The 17,495-nt window shown below is 44.2% G+C and overlaps 1 protein-coding gene and 1 pseudogene across 2 annotated transcripts; one reads left to right on the plus strand and one right to left on the minus strand.

Annotated features, from left to right (window-relative positions):
- Positions 1-6,165: 6,165 nt before the first annotated feature.
- On the minus strand, positions 6,166-11,838 carry LOC124654572 (probable tRNA N6-adenosine threonylcarbamoyltransferase, mitochondrial). Of its 2 annotated transcripts, none has more exons than XM_047193569.1 (15): positions 11,770-11,838; positions 11,498-11,563; positions 10,882-11,165; positions 10,719-10,763; positions 10,517-10,591; positions 10,338-10,434; positions 9,880-9,970; positions 9,243-9,292; positions 8,664-8,854; positions 8,482-8,567; positions 7,623-7,701; positions 7,467-7,550; positions 7,271-7,385; positions 6,934-7,022; positions 6,166-6,379 (listed from the first exon to the last, which is right to left on the minus strand). In XM_047193569.1, the coding sequence occupies exons 3-15, from the start codon at positions 11,134-11,136 to the stop codon at positions 6,251-6,253; spliced, it is 1,386 nt and encodes a 461-aa protein (XP_047049525.1). In that variant the 5' UTR covers positions 11,137-11,165; positions 11,498-11,563; positions 11,770-11,838; the 3' UTR covers positions 6,166-6,250. The 2 variants fall into 2 exon arrangements, with proteins under 2 accessions (XP_047049525.1, XP_047049526.1); XM_047193570.1 differs by having other exon boundaries at positions 11,494-11,563.
- Positions 11,839-14,171: 2,333 nt separating this feature from the next.
- LOC124654704 lies at positions 14,172-17,120 on the plus strand (annotated as a pseudogene).
- The last annotated feature ends 375 nt before the right edge of the window (positions 17,121-17,495 follow it).

A 17,495-nucleotide genomic window follows, 5' to 3' on the forward strand; every position in this document is an offset into this window, starting at 1 on the left:
CCTCCTAGGAGGATGTAATCTAAACTCTTATCTTTTCAATGAAATGAAACCCAAAAATTCTTTGCGTTTTCTCAAGCAAAAAATAGATTGCAGGGAATTCTTCGCATGGAGAAGGAGAAGAATACACATACTAAACCAGTGTGTATCCACTGTGTGTTCAAATCCGCAGAGTTGAACAACTATGCTAGGGAGCAAATTTGTACAACCAATCAACTCATGCTGAAACAAATGATCTCATTCGAAGGAACCTACAGGTGAAACAAATGCAAGGGAATGATCACCTACAGATCATATTCGGGGGAGGGGAAAAGGGGGAACGATCACCTTCACCGTTGGTGGTGGGAGGATGATGCCGCGGAACAGGAAGAAGCGGAACTCGCTGCCGCTGTACTGGTCCTTGTGATGCCTACGGTCTTCGCTGCCATGGACTTACTGAAGGAAGGCCAACCGGCGAGAAGGGTTTCGGCCGACGTTGGAGTGGGTGGTGGCTTTCGGCGGTGGGGGCTGACTCGGCTCCACTCGGTGGGCTGGGGGCTCCTATTCATCGAGCTGGTCGGTGGCAGTGAACCCACCGCACCCCCCCCCCCAGCGTATATGGGCCCGGCCCATTAAGCTGATCGTCCGCACACCCCAGGCGGGAGGCACTGGGCTGGCCCAGTAGCTTTTCTCTCCTTTCTTTCCTTTTTCTTCTGCTATTTCATTTATGTTTTGCTGAATATGAACAAAATTCGAATCTAAACTTTCTGAAATTTTGAACAAATTTAGAATCTGAACATTTTTCGAATTTCAATATTTTCGCATTTGAATTTTTTTGAACAGATTTCAAATTTGAACAGTTTTCAGATTTGAACGGTTTTCAAATTTGAATATTTTTGAATTTAAACATTTTATTTATATTTTCGCATTTGAAAATATTTTGAACAGATTTCAAATTTGAACGGTTTTCAAATTTGAACGGTTTTCAGATTTGAATGGTTTTCAAATTTGAACATTTTTTAATTTAAACATTTTCTCAATTTGAACAATTTTTAAAAATTAAAATTTTTGAATCTGAAAAATATAAACAAAACCGAAAACAGAAAATAGAAAAAGAAAAACGGAAAAAGAAACCAGAAAAGAAAAAAGAAAAGGAAAAAACGAAAGGCTAAATAAACACACATGGGCCTGTCCCATACCCGACCAGGGGGTGTGCGGTGGCCGGTAGCCACCGACTTGGTCGGTGTATAGGTTTTGCCGGGTGGTGATATATGCCGACCTGGTCGGTGTCGACCACGTCCCGCACACCCCCGGTCGTCTGTGGGCTTGGCCCATTATCACTGATTCCTGGTGGTTCGGTTCCGCTCGTAAAGCGTTGTGCCTTGTTCGTTTCGGAATGCTGGTTCGCTAGAGGAAAAATTTGCTCACGCTCTGAAAAATCTGGCCTTTTTAAAAAACTTTACTTTTTAAAAATTTGAACGGTTTCGAATTTGAACATATTTTAAATTTGAACCTTTTCAAAAAAATTAAAGAAATGCAAAAAAAAATTATTTTTTATGCATGAACATTTCCCATTTTAATTTTTTCGAATACGAACAATTTTTTAACTGGACCAATTTTAAAAAATGGACGTTTTTTGAATATGAACGCTTTTCAAATTTGAACGTTTTTCAAATTTGAACGATTTTTAGATTTGAACAATTTTCGAACTAGAACAATTTTCAGATTTGAACAGAAAGAAAAACGAACAAAAATGAAACAAAAACAAAAATGAAAGAAAGAAAAAAGAAGCAGAAAAGAAAAAGGGAAAAAACAAAAAAACGAAAAGAGAAACAGAAAACTGGAATTTACGGCGAACTGGGCCGACCAGGTCGGCCCATACCGCGCGGTGGGGTGTGCGGCGCGCGATAACGACCGACCTGGTCGGTGTATAGGAATTACCGGTTTTGCCGGTGGGCTGGCTTTGCGTCTTTGCGATCCCGGTGTTTGAAAGAATAAAGCCCAGTGCTTTGTTTTCCTTCTAAAAAGAAATTGAAAGCCCGGCCTCTGCAATGCACTTTTATTTATTAAGGATGAGTTTGGTATCGACGGTATCCTTCTCGGTGCTATTCAATGGCACCCCCCAGGAGGAGTTTTACCCCACCCGAGGTATTCGTCAGGGGGACCCTATTTCACCTTATTTGTTTCTTTTGGCAGCAGAGGGCCTTTCGTGCCTCCTCAAACATAGAGATCAATTGTCAGCGCTTTCAGGAGTTTTGGTAGCGCCGTCGGCACCAGCGGTTAACCACTTGCTCTTTGCTGATGATAGCCTGCTGTTCTTTCGAGCTTCTAGGGAGGGTGCTGTGGAGACCAAGAAACTACTGACTGAGTATTGCAATGCATCCGGTCAGAGGATCAATATGGACAAGTCTTCGATTTTCTTTAGTAAGGGCTGTCCAGGGGAAGTAAGAGATCAAATAAAAGGGGAGCTAGAGGTATAGAGGGAAACTTTAAATGAAAAATATCTTGGCATGCCATCAGATGTGGGAAAATCCAAGAGTGGAGCGTTTAAATACCTCGGGGATAAAGTCCGGAAGAAGGTTCTAGGGTGGCTTGAGCAGCTATTGTCTGTTGGCGGGAAAGAGATCCTAATCAAGTCAGTGGCTCAAGCGGTGCCAACCTTCTCTATGTCCTGTTTTAAATTGCCGAGGGGTTTATGCGAGCATATCAATTCCCTCCTTCGGCAGTTTTGGTGGGGAAGTAAGGATGGAAAGAGGAAGACCAATTGGGTTTCCTGGGATCAAATGACACAGCCAAAGTTTGCGGGGGGGCTGGGTTTCAGAGATATTGAATTATTCAATCTCGCGCTTCTGGCTAGGCAAGCTTGGCGGATACTTCAGGTACCGGACTCGCTTAGTGCGAGGGTCCTCAAGGCAGTCTATTTTCCGAATGGGGATATTCTTTCGGCTGAGCTGGGCTCGCACCCATCTCAAATCTGGAGGTCCATCCTGGAGGGTAGGGACGCTCTGAAGATTGGCCTTATTCGTCGCATAGGCGATGGCCGTACCACCGATGCATGGGTGCAGAATTGGATACCAAGGAGTGAAAGAATGCTGCCAATTGCTCCGCGCACGGTGGATGCTCCGACCAAGGTGAGTGACTACATAATGCACCCTCTGGCGGAGTGGAATACTGAGAAGCTTAACGAATTCTTTCTGCCAATGGATGTTGAGTATATCAGGAATATACCTTTGAGTCATCGAGTACAGAGCGACTTCTGGGCTTGGAACCCCGAGCGGAACGGCATCTTTACAGTCCGTTCATGCTATAGAATCCTAGCGACTACTAAGCGTGTCCGCGAAGACTGGTTGGAGGAGAGGCATGCCTCATCAAACGATGAAGGGAAGGCTTGGGCAAAGCTCTGGAAAACAGTGGTACCGGCTAAAATTCGCATCTTCCTGTGGAGATTAGCTAAGCAGTCTCTGCCCACTGGAGATGTGAGGAATCATAGAAACATGGCGCCCTCGCCGGCATGCTCCATTTGCGGGCAGGAAGACTCTTGGCGCCATTCGTTGATCGAGTGCAACCTCGCAAGGTGTGTTTGGGCTATGACGAATCCTGAGATTACTGAGCATATCTCTATGTCCAGGGAACCATCAGCTCGCCAATGGCTGTTCTTGATGATTGAGACGATGAAGAAGGATGAGCTGACGCGTATGCTGGTCACACTCTGGGCTATTTGGCATGCGCGGAGAAAAGCCATCCATGAAGAAATTTATCAGAGCCCTATGGCCACGACAGCGTTTGTGAACAGATTCTTAATTGATTTGGAAGCAAGCGTGGAGCCGCCGAAGGGAAAGAAAGTGAGCAACTCTGGTGGAATCAGAAAGGCCAAGTGGTTAGCTCCGCCACTGGGAAGAGATAAAGTGAATGTTGATGCGGCAGTCGCCAAGACGAGATTAAGAGGAGCTGTGGCGACGGTCTGCCGTTCGAGAGAGGGCAAGTTCTTGGGGGCTTCGGCGGTGACCTATGAGGGTATCACCCACCCGGGAGCCCTAGAGGCACTAGCGTGCAGAGAAGCCCTGGATGTGGCTGATGATGCGTTGTTGGGGCCGGTCTTGGTAGCATCGGATTGCCTGGAGGTAGTGAAGGGACTACAAGAAGAAAACCTGGGTGTTTTCAGCAATATCTTGCTCGAGATCAAGGAAAGAGCAAGGGTGAGGGGCGATATCTCTTTCTCCCATGAGAGAAGAGAGTTTAATGGTGAAGCTCACAACCTGGCGAGGTTTGCTTCAACTCTGCCAGAGGGTAGACACTTATGGCTTTTAGAGCCTCTGTTTGGTCTTAACATGCCTGTAATCCTTGTTACTGATGAATAAAGGCATGTGAGTCTCTCAAAAAAAAAATTATTAAGGATGAGTGGCCTTGGCGCCAGAGGAGGTGTGTGATTATGTGTACAACCTTCATGAACCGCACGCCCGCGGTTGGCTGGCGTCGATGCTCAAGGACCTCGCAGGTGAAGACTCGACGAGGGTGGTTGTCACCTTATGGGCATTGTGGCATGCGAGGAGGAAGATCATCCATGAAGGACAATACCAAAGCCCGCTGTCTACACACTGTTTCGTGGAGAGGTTTATTGCCGATCTTGGACAGCTTGGGGGTAGCACGGTGGCTGCTCCTTTGGTCAAGCCGGCGGTACCCAGATGGATCCCTCCGCCCAGTGGCCTTGCAAAGGTCAATGTTGATGCCGCCGTCTCAAAAAATAACCCCGTGGCGGCTATAGCAGCTGTGGCGCGCGATTCATCGGGTGCATTTCTTGGTGCATCAGCGGTGGCGATGAGGGGAGTTACAGACCCTGAAGCTTTGGAGGCGTTGGCGTGCAGGGAGGGCCTGGCGCTGGCAACCGACCTTCTCTTACGGCGGGTGCGAGTGGCTTCTGACTGCCTGAACGCCATTCGAAGTATCAATGGTCAAGGCAGGGGCGCCTATGGTCACATAGTGATGGAGCTCAAGGCGAGGGCGACGGAGTTCTTAGAAGCCCAGTTCGTCCATGAGGGTCGTTCGTCGAACGGCGACGCACATGGCCTGGCAAGAGGATCAGTATCTCGAGACCTTGGCCGGCATGTGTGGTTCCAAACCCCACCTGATGGTGTATGTATGAATTATGATATTATTTGAATAAAGGAGGTGGGAGTTGTTCTCAAAAAAAAAAAAAAAATATTAAGGATGAGTATATCTTCACACGAGTATCCTTATACAAGGAGAACATAGAGCACAAACTAATTGTTTTTTTATAATACATCTTGAAAAGATGTACCAATCATATACTCCGTAGAAGGGATACCAAAGACATAGAAAACGTCAAAGACGGTTTTTGTCATGTTACTAACAAAAGGTGGCAGCTACTCGCTTAGCAAGGCGTCACCTATCAGGCTCTCCCTTGATCGCAGCTTGCGACGCCGCTGCTCCATTGAAGACCCGCGCTCCACCAACCCTAAACTAAACCGAGGTTCTAATTTTGTCCTAATAGTTTCAGTTTGATTCAACTTTTAGAAAAAATATATCAAATCTAAAACACAAAATTATTTGTATTAAATTAATCACTATATAGACTAGATGCTGTAGAGATTGACACATCTTACTACAGCTTTGGTCAAACTTAGAGAAGTCAACGGAGGGAGTACTTTGAGACATGCTATCCTGAGACTTTACTAGACCCCAGCCGCCCAATTGGGCAGCTCGATTTGCCGCAAAGGATAAACCTAGCTCATGATCCTTGATACCAGTAAATCAAGAATTTGACAAGATTTATATGAGAAATTAGCTCTAGACTATGAGTATCATCATATATATGACGTGTGTAACTGTGTAATAGTGTTCTAGGGTTTTGCAATAAGCAAACAACGGGAATGCAACTCACGCAAGAGTGGCTTGTAAAGCAACAGTAAAAGGATGAAGACGTGGATGCATCCTGGTCGCCAGAGGCGGAGCGAGACAAGCCACTGGATAACCCAACATCTCGAACAGTGTTAATTCTTCAAAGACCGTCATGAGATAGAAAGCAGACTGACAACAAGGTATATATCTCATATTTTATAATGTCGATTCAAATTGAACAGGGCTAATTTATAGCTTCTCAGATGCACAACGAACAAATGAACAGGTACTCAGCTCACGCCTTTGTAGCTAATAACTGTGATTCTGCAAGTGAGCTGGGCTGCCCAGGTAATGGTTCCAAACTGGATGACGTGGAACTCAATGACAGCAATCTGTGGAGATCGATGATCTGACCAGACTAGTTGCGGAGAGCACTCTGTGTCATGGATGTAAGCGATGGATGGATCCTAGCAGTTTTAAGTGATCGTGAAACACTTATTCCTTCTGAATATTCCTCACCGAGAGGCCATCTTGGGCGCAAGTCATACTGTAGCAGACAAGAAACTGGTCAGGGAGGATACTAGCAAAACAACCAGAATAAAACCTGCAAGTTCTGCATCAGATTTTAAATACCCAGTACAAGATAACGGCCTGATTCAGATGTCCCTACCATTCCAATGAAGGAAACAAGAAATCAGGGTGCTCATAGTCCCTAAAATAAATGTCCAAGCTTCCACAGACGTGCCAAATTCAATTATTTGTTTTTCTAAGAAAAGCTAGTTCACCAACATTCTTCAAACCAAGTTCAATAATTTGACATATTTTATTTCGAATCTTCAAACTTTGATGATGATGGGATTACCATTGATTTTATATTTACATTCTTCATTGGCATACTTTTTTTATCCAAGTACTAACTATTTAGCTTTAGAAAGGAGCTGGTCATATCCAGATTAACAACAAAATAAATACAAAATAGAGCTAAACAGTGCAATTTAATCACTTACTCCGCACACTAAATTTATAAGTTATATGTTAATTTTGAACTAATCAAGTATGCAGTTGATTTTATCAACCTTGCATACTGCTTGTTTAGGTTACCTGCATATCATCAGGCTCATGAGCAGGAGGTGGATCTTCAAATCTACCGGCAACGAAGTGCTCGATACCGGTCCAAGCAATCATGACACCTATGCAAATAAAGGTGACAGGAATCCTCTGATTGTTATTACAAGACAAACTGACAGCAAAGTTGGCAGAAATGGTCAGGATAATTCATACACATGCTTCAGAATAAAAAGGGAGCACAGACTAGGGTTTAGACTGAAAACCAATAACTGTGCTGCGTTGCATCAAAGTTCATTTTGAATATTAGATGCTTTTACTGGTAGTGTGATTGAATATTAGTTGTTAACGCCCATAGCAACAAACTCATTACCATTGTCAGTACAAAGACTTGGGGGAGGGGATACGAGCTGTAGGCCATTCTTCTCAGCAATATGATTCAAGCGGGCCCTAACATACTGGTTAGATGCAACCCCACCTGAAACAACCTTTAATAATTGAATCGATTAACACACTGGATAAACTAAGGAAAGTAAATGAATATAAAAGCAACAAGATATCTGTATTACAAAGTTTTTGATAGAAGGCTCCATCTTCAATGCCCATTCAACTGCTCGCTGGCATCTATCCTCCAAATGTAGAACAGCAACCCGCTGCACAAGTTTAAATTATCAGAAACTTAAGATAATTCATGGATAATGAGTAAAATATCCATGATACTGAACCTGGAAAGAGGCAGCAATGTTTGCCCTTAGTTGTCTATCTTCTTCTGTTGCAGATGAAATGGGGATATCATCTGTGCAGCTACAATGGTATAAAAGCAGCAGAATAGTTAACTAATAATCAGAGCATAGCCATGCACCTGACCAGCTTGAAGTGATGCAAATTCTTAATTCAGCAATAAATACATTGAGCATTTTTAACCTCATTTATTTGAAACAAACTGATATACTTGGATATTCACCTTGGAAATGTTCACTTAATCAACGCGTGATTTATTCAACAAATTAAGGTGTCAACTGTTTAAAAGATGTAAGATGATTTCCATAACAAAATATTCTACAATGTTATAAGCGTCAGTTGCATCACTATTCCCACCAGTATTGTTCTTCTTGTTTGGTCCAAGAGAATGCTACCACATACGTGTGGCACTATTAGGACGAAAACATTTCCAAATTCCAATAACATGTAAATCTTGCTTAGCAAACATTTCCACCGCAGAGCAGTGTACATTGTGTAATGAGTACGAATGTTCTCTAAAAAATGAACTTTGTGTGTTTGACATTTGGATACTAAATGGATAGTATCGCCTCCACAAGTTTCAAATTACAACTCCTCTACATGAAACACCAATAATAAGAGTGACCTTTTAAGAATACATGAATACTATTGAGAGTTCCAAATGAAGTTGTTTTTGTCAACCTGAGGTGTAGTCTCAAAAAGAATGAACGCCAATAACAAATAAACAAGGAATAAACAACATGCTAAATGGCAAAACGCAAGGTTGTATTTACAACACCAGGAGGTGTGTTCATGAAGAAGATGAAACAAACAGTGCAATTAAAAGGAATGACATATTCATACATATTTCTGGATTCAATAGCCAATCGAACTTGAGTCTTGAGACCAGCATAGGAGAAATTGCAATCTTTGTGTTGTCGCATCGGAACCTGAAGGCAATATCATGTCAGACCAAGATTCATGGTGACTAGACACCATTTAGCTCCACAGCTGTTGTGAAAAAAAAAATTCATCTGCAAACTTACTCTGAAATTAATAGACTTTGGATCACCTTCTAGGGCAAGCTCTTCAAGAGCAGGACCACCACCTTTCCGTATATCAAGACCCAGCCATCTTGCTGACTTGTCATATGCCTCGCCAATTGCATCGTCTATTGTAGTCCCTAGTTGAACATACTCACCAAGGTTCTGAGCAAGAACAAGAAGATTGTGTCCTCCTGAACATATTACTAGTTAGTGAAACGTCATATCAGAAAATTCAGCAAACACAATTGTGCCAGTGTCAGTATCAAAATTAGCATGTCTGCTACATTAGGATATATCATGCATGAACTTAGGCTGCTGTACTTTTGCATTAAAAATATTTAAAAAAAAAATCAGAAATTAGTGGGTGGAAACTTCATTTTGTATGAGTAAAGATATTTATAGCATTTCAATAATTGCAATAAGGCATAGCATTATAGCTGCTTTGGATTCCAACAGGCAGGAAAAGAATGACTGAAACCTTTTATGGCATTCTTGCTATCATAATTTACAACTCTAAGCTTCTACGGAATCACGGATAATTAAGCTAGATCATGGTATAGAATGCTGAGACATTAGTACCTGAAATTAGAAGAGCCAAAAATGGGTAATCAAGGTCTTTTTTCACTAGCCTGACAAGGATCAAACCATATTAATCCATAATTCAGTGAATGCAATATCGCTAGAAGTGTGAAGAGGCAAAGCATGCTGCTATTTTTATGGTCATAGAGTGAGGCCTTCATTGCAATATTTAACATATTTGAAGTAATTAAATTACGAATTTCACATCTTAAATTCACAAGCCATGCTCCTTACAGATATGACACTGAGAAAGAGCTTGTAGACGTAAATATTTTCCTACTCAAAGTCAAACTGTAGCTTTTGTAGAGTAATCTTGTTCAATCTTTGGAGGTCATATCACTAAAAGTCGTTCAGTTTTCAGTTTTTGCAGGTTGTGCTAGACCTTGTTCAATGTCTTGATAAGTCCGTAACATATTGTAAGGGGGGAAACATAGTGTAGAACACGCAAATAGTTTGTTAAAGCAGATCCACACATAAATAAACACTTTGTGGATCTGGTTTTACAAGTTACATGAAAACACCTAATCTTGTGTCCTTGAACAAAATAAGGAATCCTATATAGCTTATTCTGTGTGATATTGAACTCATCAAATAGCGTGTGCATCATTTAAAGAGATGTCAAATTTCCAATGGTTACCTGGAAACTAATGCATGTGCCTCCATATGATGAACTCCAACAATAGGCAAGCCAAATACTTTTGCTATTTTCCTAGCTTTGTGAACACCAACTGCAATTTAGAGATGTCATTACACTCATATACAGAAAACAGAAGAAAAAAAAGAAGGAAATCCTATCTAGAAGCTTTAACAAAAGTATTGCAGTCAGATAAACAATAGAACAGATAATAAATGGTTTGTCTCCAGGTTCAAGAGAGTCGCACATGAAACAGAAGACACAATGGTCTACTCAGTGTGGTTCAAAAAAAAAAACATGACTATTTCTGATTGATTGAGTAAGTAAACCATATATGTAAGAAAGTCCTGTTGGATTTGCTAACTAACAAGGAGACATTTCTCTATTTTAGTAGCATGTGATAGTAAGCATCAGTAATCCGTACATAATTTAATCAAGATCAGAGTAACAAATAGAGGAACCTCTCAGGCATAGGCTGAGCCCTGGTCCAACGGTCACGGCCACAGCAGAAAGGTCACTCTCTGACACATTTGCATCATCGAGTGCTTTCTGAACAACCTGCAAGACAAAGATGTAGACTACAATTAACACAGACGTAGAAGACTAGAAGTCATCTATATCTTCTTAAAGGAAGACAAACCTTATCAATTGCAAGGGCATGGGCTTCTTCGGCCATCTTAGGAGCGACACCACCCCATTTCACAAGCAAATCTGACTTCCAAACACACGACAGTATGATCAGCAATGTGTAAACGATGCTGCATTTGCTAAAATTTCCTGAGCGGGGTAAAATTAGGTATGAACCATCTAGAGAGAACGTGAACTGAAACGCAAATCCTTACTTGGGAAGCGATCACTTGGCTGAGGATCTCCCCGTCGCCTCTAACCTGCAACCGACCAAGCATCATAGAGAAGTGAGGTACTGAGGATAAAACCTAAAAGGTTCGAGCACAAATAGAAGTGACTGGGCAGAAAGGAAGGGGGCAACGAACGAGCCACACCTACCACGGCGGCAGCAGTGTCATCGCAACTGGTTTCAATGCCAAGCATGAGGAGGTCCCGGCGGGCAGGGGTAGCCACGGAGGCCATGGTGGTGAGGGAGCGGGGAGCAGGAGGGGTTGATGGGGAAGACGCAGGGACGAGGAGGCTGCGGAGAAGCAGACGGTGAGAGCGGAACGGTGTTGGTCGGGTTCGGAGCAGGAGGAAGGCGGCGGCACGTGAAACCGGCGGCGATAAGATCGGGAGAAGGGTGGACACCATTTTTTCAGGCTCCCTTCTAGCGGGTGACCCTGCAACCTCAGATGGGAGCACAATCAAATACACGAACCACGCTCATTGTCCAACACAGAGCAAATAATCCTCACTAACCAGTACACATGGAAAATATCCATTTCAGTTATACTTGGTTTGTAAAGATGCAGATGCAGCCATGCAGGTCTGCTGCAATATTATTCCTCTTATGATTAGTGGGCATTTGCATATATTCCAGGAATATAATTTTGACAGCTTTGGCAATTTTCTATTTTTTCAGATTAACTGAAGCACGACACATGAGTTTGTGCACTTGGGTTGCCCTGCGTGCGTGCCTTTTAGAGAATAACGAAAGAGCATACTTACTTACAGAAGCATGGGATTTGCAGCAGGCAGGAGAAAGAATCAGGAAAACTCGCTGTTCCTGGTCGTGCTCCTGCAATCGGACGAGAGAAAGGTGAGGAAAAATTCACAGGAGAAAAGCGTGCATAGCAGTGGAGAAGCGCCGCTTCCCCGTGAGCTCAGGTCACCGCCGGCCCGCCGCCAACGCCCTCAGGCCGGTGCCGCGCAAGCCGCGCGCCGATGCAACGGAGAGAGAGAGAGAGAGAGAGAGAGAGAGAGAGAGAGAGAGAGATGACCTACCTAGGTTGGCTCTCCGGTGCGCTAGCTCCGGCCGCCGTGGCTGCCGTTGGTCCGGCCGCTGCCGCCGCAGCAAGAGAGGACGAGACAGGGAGAAGATAGAATTTCTATCGCGTGGTCTGCCTCTGTTACGACCGGAAAAATAAAGGGAGCTTGGGCCCAACAGCCCGCTGTCACCACCAGGCCGGCCTGTTCAGTGGTGTTCTCGCCGGCTGATCGCCGATCGGTGGAAATTCCTATACGCCGCACAGGCCGTTTGCTGCGACTGCGAGCCCCATGCAGTATATGGGCCTAACCCATTAATCGCGGGTCTTGTTTCTCCGCCGAGGATTTGCAGTTTTCTGTCTGTTTTTTCTTTTCTGTTTTTTCCGGTCTTTCTATATGGTTTTTCGAGTTTTTATGTCTTTCAAAAAATTTCAGATTCAAAAAAAAAGCACCTTTTTCAAAAGTTCAAACAAAAAATATTCAATTCAAAAAATTGAAGATAAACATTTTTTTAAAAAAAATGTTCACATTTGAAAAATATTCAAATTTTCACTGTTTTCCATGCCTCGATGAGGCACTCGTCCTCCCTCGAGCTCCACTTAGGTTCACGACCGTCGGCTTTCTTCGTCATCCCCACAACCGCCGCTGCCTTTTTCTTCTCCCCTCGGTGTAGGTGTAGGCATCATTTTCCCAAGGATCACTGTCATCCTCCTCCTCGTAGGCCTCGGCTTCCTCCTTCTTGAAGGAGTGTTGCCCCCTCCCCGCCGTTGATGATGTCGGCCATGATGGAGTCGGTGGCCTTGGGGCATTCCGCCGAACGGTCCCTACGCGCACTGGTTGTTGTTGCTTGCAACGAACTGCTGGAAGCCGGCCTAAAGAGGAGGCACACAAATGAAGAGAGTTCGACGAAGCTCCAACAATCCAGCAAAGACGGCGTTAAGGTCAACGACGCTAAAGATGTTGGGGTTGAACCCACCAAGCGGATTGAAGTCCTGGTAGCCGACGAGAACCGAGAGAGAGCTGCATCGTGTTGTTACCTTGGCTTTCTTGGAACACCGGCCCTAGTGCCGGCGATGCGCTTGACAGCGAGGGCGTTGAGACGCTACCTTGGCTCTCGCTCCTCCACGCGTCGAGGATGTACTGGCTAGCTTGAGGTGGTGGTGCCACCATCCCCACCATGACATCGTCCCTCTGCACCATGGCCACCTCCGCCTCCATATCCTTTCGCTGCTTCGCCTTCTGCTCCCTCTGTGGGCGACTGGTGTTCTCCACCTATAGCGGCACCGCAGGCCGGAAGCCCACTCGACGTTATTCATCCCCTTCGGCCGGTCCTTCTCGGCCTTCCCCTTCTTCTTCGGGGTGCGTCCACCGCCACACGGGGAGGCACATGCCTTTTCGGTGGTATGGCAGCGCGAAGGGGTCTCGTCTTGTTGGCGAAAATGACGGGAGTGGGCGGCGACGTGGGAGGGGAGAGGGGTGATGTGGAGGAGCAATGGAGGGAAATGGAATGATTTTGGAGAGAATGTTAGCAATGTCCCACCAACAGAGCTGGCCTGCCCGGGTTGGGCTCGGCCTGGGGTGTTGGATGAATGGTGTTCTCGCCGGTGCAAAATCGGAATTGGAGGGAGTGGCTGGACGAGTTTTTTTTTTTTTGCCACCGGTGCCCCCATAGACGGTTTGGGGGTGCCTGTAGGTGTGGCCCGAGTGAAGATGCTCTAAATACAACTTAAACTTTACTGTAACATTTTGTTGCGTAAAAAATGGAGTTACCCGAATCTGAAACGAGGTACGAGTGCTGCCCATGCTAGGGATGGTCCTTGGTCAGGTTCACGTGTCATGGTTGCGGTTGTTGATTCAGCCAGCATCGAATGCTCCACGGAAGGTGCTCCAAAGTATATACTGTACTATTATATATTTTTAAAATGATATAGTACTGACAGAGTCAGTCAAGCCATTCGTCTATCTTGACGCCATTTTTTCAATCCCATTGGAGAAGATTCCTAAACACGAACCAGAATAGTTGACGACTCTGCTTCGTGTTTTTCAGGCTTCGAGAAAGGAAAAAAAAAAAAACAGTGACACTGACCATCTAGTATGGTCTATCTTGACACCATTTTCAATCCCATTTTTCTTTCTTGGGAGAAACGAATAGTACCCAATGCTACACGCCTACCTCAATGATTGTCTATATATTTCTGCATCCCATCCTCCAATACCGCACACTTGATCTGTTCGCTACTCACTCAACTCAGCTGCATTGTCCAAGAAGATCATAAAGCTGCTGTATTTTCTTGGTACACTACCTTTTCCTTCTCCTGGAGATAGCCAGAAATGTACTAGGTGTTTGCAGTCTACGCTTCCTTCTTTACTTCTTCTTGGAGTGCTGTCTCAGTTGGGAGTTTTTCAGGCTTCACAAGGAGATGAGGCTGTGGGTGGTGGTCACATGGTTGTTTGTTTGCGGCCCAACAGCTCTTGCCGGCGGCGAGCAGCCGCTGTCGAGGATCGCGATCGAGAGGACGATCCTCGCTGTCGACGACTCGGTGCATGTCAAGGCGTCCCCTTTGATTCTTGGGCTCAAGGTTAGCTAGCATGCCCCCACTTCTGACAGCTCGTGTTCAACACTTGCAGAGTGATGTGATGGTTTAGTGGTCATCCTGCAGGGCGAGAACAGTGGATGGGTACAGGTAGAGTTCTTCCATCCGAATCCCTCCAAGGACGACTGGATTGGTGTGTTTTCTCCGGCCAATTTTAGGTAACACCATGTAGGCAAATCTATTGTAACACCTGAAATTTTCTTGTTTCTTGTGTGAAATCTCAGTTCTGCAACCTGTGAACCTGAAAATAGGACCCCAATGCTATGCACATCATAGGATTTGATGTTTTTCTCTATTTCTTTTTTGAAAAAAAAATCAGTGATGCAATCTGTGAGCCTGAAAATAATAGCCAGCAACCTCCACTGCTATGCACAGCACCTATCAAGGTTAGCATTCTCTTTCATGTTCCATTTGGCCGATTCAGCTCCCAATATAGTTCTATCCGGAGTCTGGGACGCTTTCATTTTAAACATGAACCTTTTTCTTTCATATATTCACTGCAGTACCAATTTGCAAAGTTCAAGAATAGTGGCTATACCAAGTCTGGGAAGGGAAACTTGAAGCTTCAGTTAATCAACCAGAGGGAAGATTTCTCATTTGCACTATTTTCCGGAGGCCTCATGAAGGCAAGGCTATATAGTGTTTTCTCTACTCTGGTATTATCTGAAAGTACACTCCTCTAATTCCCAACACTGACGAAAACCCACTGCTGTAACAGCCTAAGCTGATTGCTGTCTCAAACATGGTAACCTTTGCAAATCCAAAGGCACCCGTCTACCCACGTTTGGCACAAGGAAAGTCTTGGAATGAAGTAAGCTTGCCTATAAATCAACCATTGAGATGACCTTTTTGAATTGTGCGGCTGTGTTTTTCACGAGAATATGCATTGTATCATTCTTCTGAATTCAACATGGAAGCTATTTACAGAAAATAGCTGTCTTCTGGTAATCTAAGGTAACTGTATTTGCACTATTGTAGATGACAATCACCTGGACAAGCGGATATGATATTAAAGAAGCAGTTCCTTTTGTTGAATGGGGTGCGAAAGACGAGCCTCGGTTTCTTTCCCCAGCCGGAACATTAACTTTCGACAGAAATAGCATGTGTGGTATGTCACTATTTGCATATTCTTCCTAGAGATAAGATCAACATTAGCTACTTGTAGTTCAAAATTAGACCGTCAACATAACTGAGTATCTTCTCATATGGTTTCTTATGATCATTTGTTTATCTTCCGAATCTCGTGACTAAAACACTTACTTCTGGCCTGCACATGTAGGAGCACCTGCTCGGACTGTTGGTTGGCGCCATCCGGGTTACATCCATACTAGTTTCTTGAAGGAATTGTGGCCAGATTCGCCGTGTGTGATCTATCTTGCCATTTTAAACTGTTTTGAACTTGTGATACATCTACTAAGAAATGGTACTTCTAAAAACTTGCAGGTATACATACAGGCTTGGCCATAGGTTACCAAACCGTACCAACATCTGGAGCAAGTTATACAGCTTTAAAGCATCACCTTATCCTGGACAGGATTCCTTGCAACAAATTGTCATATTTGGAGACATGGGAAAGGTACATTTTGTTTCCTGTCCATCTTAGTTTGATTTCATGTTTTGTGTAATAACTGGCCATATTTTTGTTACAGTAATTCTTCCGTCTTGCACTTTTTTGTCTTCAGGCAGAGGCTGATGGTTCCAATGAGTTCAATGACTTCCAACCAGGCTCACTGAACACTACAAACCAGATCATCAGAGACCTAGAAAACATCGACATGGTAGTTCACATCGGGGACATTTGCTACGCGAACGGCTACTTGTCTCAGTGGGACCAGTTCACCTCCCAGATTGAGCCAATTGCATCGACTGTACCATACATGATTGGCAGGTCAGTTTAGTATACCATTTCAGAGCGTCCTCTGTTTTTTCAAATGTATTTTTGTTTTATAACTACAAGGGCAGTGGAATTTCTGCAGTGGTAATCACGAAAGAGACTGGCCCGGAACTGGATCTTTCTATGGAAATATAGACAGGGACAGAGCAGCACAAGTTCATCGAGCAATGCCTGTCATCCGTCGACAGACAGAAGCAGCCATGGCTCATCTTCCTGGCGCACCGTGTTCTTGGGTACTCATCCTGCACTTACTACGAAACGGAGGGCACATTCGAGGAGCCGATGGGACGAGAAGCGCTGCAGGAGCTATGGCAGAAGTACAAAGTCGATCTCTCCTTCTACGGTCATGTCCATAACTACGAAAGGACGTGTCCAGTCTATCAGGTATGTCTCTAGCTAGCATCTGCATCTTATTGCATTTGTATTTGCTTTAGAATGATAAGGTCCAGTAAGTTTTGTTGTTGGTAATGCTGCTTTGAAATTCTAAAGCAAATGCAATAAGTTTTGCAGGCATATCATGTTACAATCTTATACATGTCATGTGTAAGTAAATCCTTTCTTGGTTGCAGAGCCAATGTGTCGTCGCTGCATCGGATTACTACAGTGGTCCATTCAAGGCAACGACACATGTGGTTGTCGGTGGTGCTGGCGCTAACATCGCAGATTCAAAATTCACCACTTCAAATATCCAGTGGAGTCACTTCAGGGACTTTGACTTCGGGTTCGTCAAGCTCACGGCCTTCAACCATTCATCCTTGCTGTTTGAGTACAAGAAGAGCCGTGACGGCAATGTTTACGATCATTTCACAATCTCGCGCGACTACCGAGATGTCCTGGCTTGCTCTATCGACAACTGCCCAAGGACTACACTAGCTACTTGATGTCGTGTGTGCCTATTGAGGATTACCTGGAATCCTCATGTAATCATATCACCGCATAGCCAAAAACGAAAAGCACCCCACCCACCCACCTTTTTTTTTACCTCGGATGACCATGCTATGACCAGTTTTGGAAACAATGTGCCAAACTTTTCGATTTTGGCCATGCAGTATATTCTGACAAATATGCCACAAAATAGTGATGGTACCCGGCAAAGACACAAACGGACAGGACGGTGAGTGTGTTTCAGCAAATGATGGTGCCTTGTAGCAAATTTTCACATTTTTTAAACTAGGAATCCATGCCTATTTTCCAGGAATCTATTTCCTGAAAGTATAGGCGTTATGTCCGAGATTTTTCAGGTGAAAGAATCCTAT

This window comes from Lolium rigidum, chromosome 5 (genome assembly GCF_022539505.1).
Source record: "Lolium rigidum isolate FL_2022 chromosome 5, APGP_CSIRO_Lrig_0.1, whole genome shotgun sequence".
In the NCBI taxonomy this organism is placed as follows: domain Eukaryota; kingdom Viridiplantae; phylum Streptophyta; class Magnoliopsida; order Poales; family Poaceae; genus Lolium; species Lolium rigidum.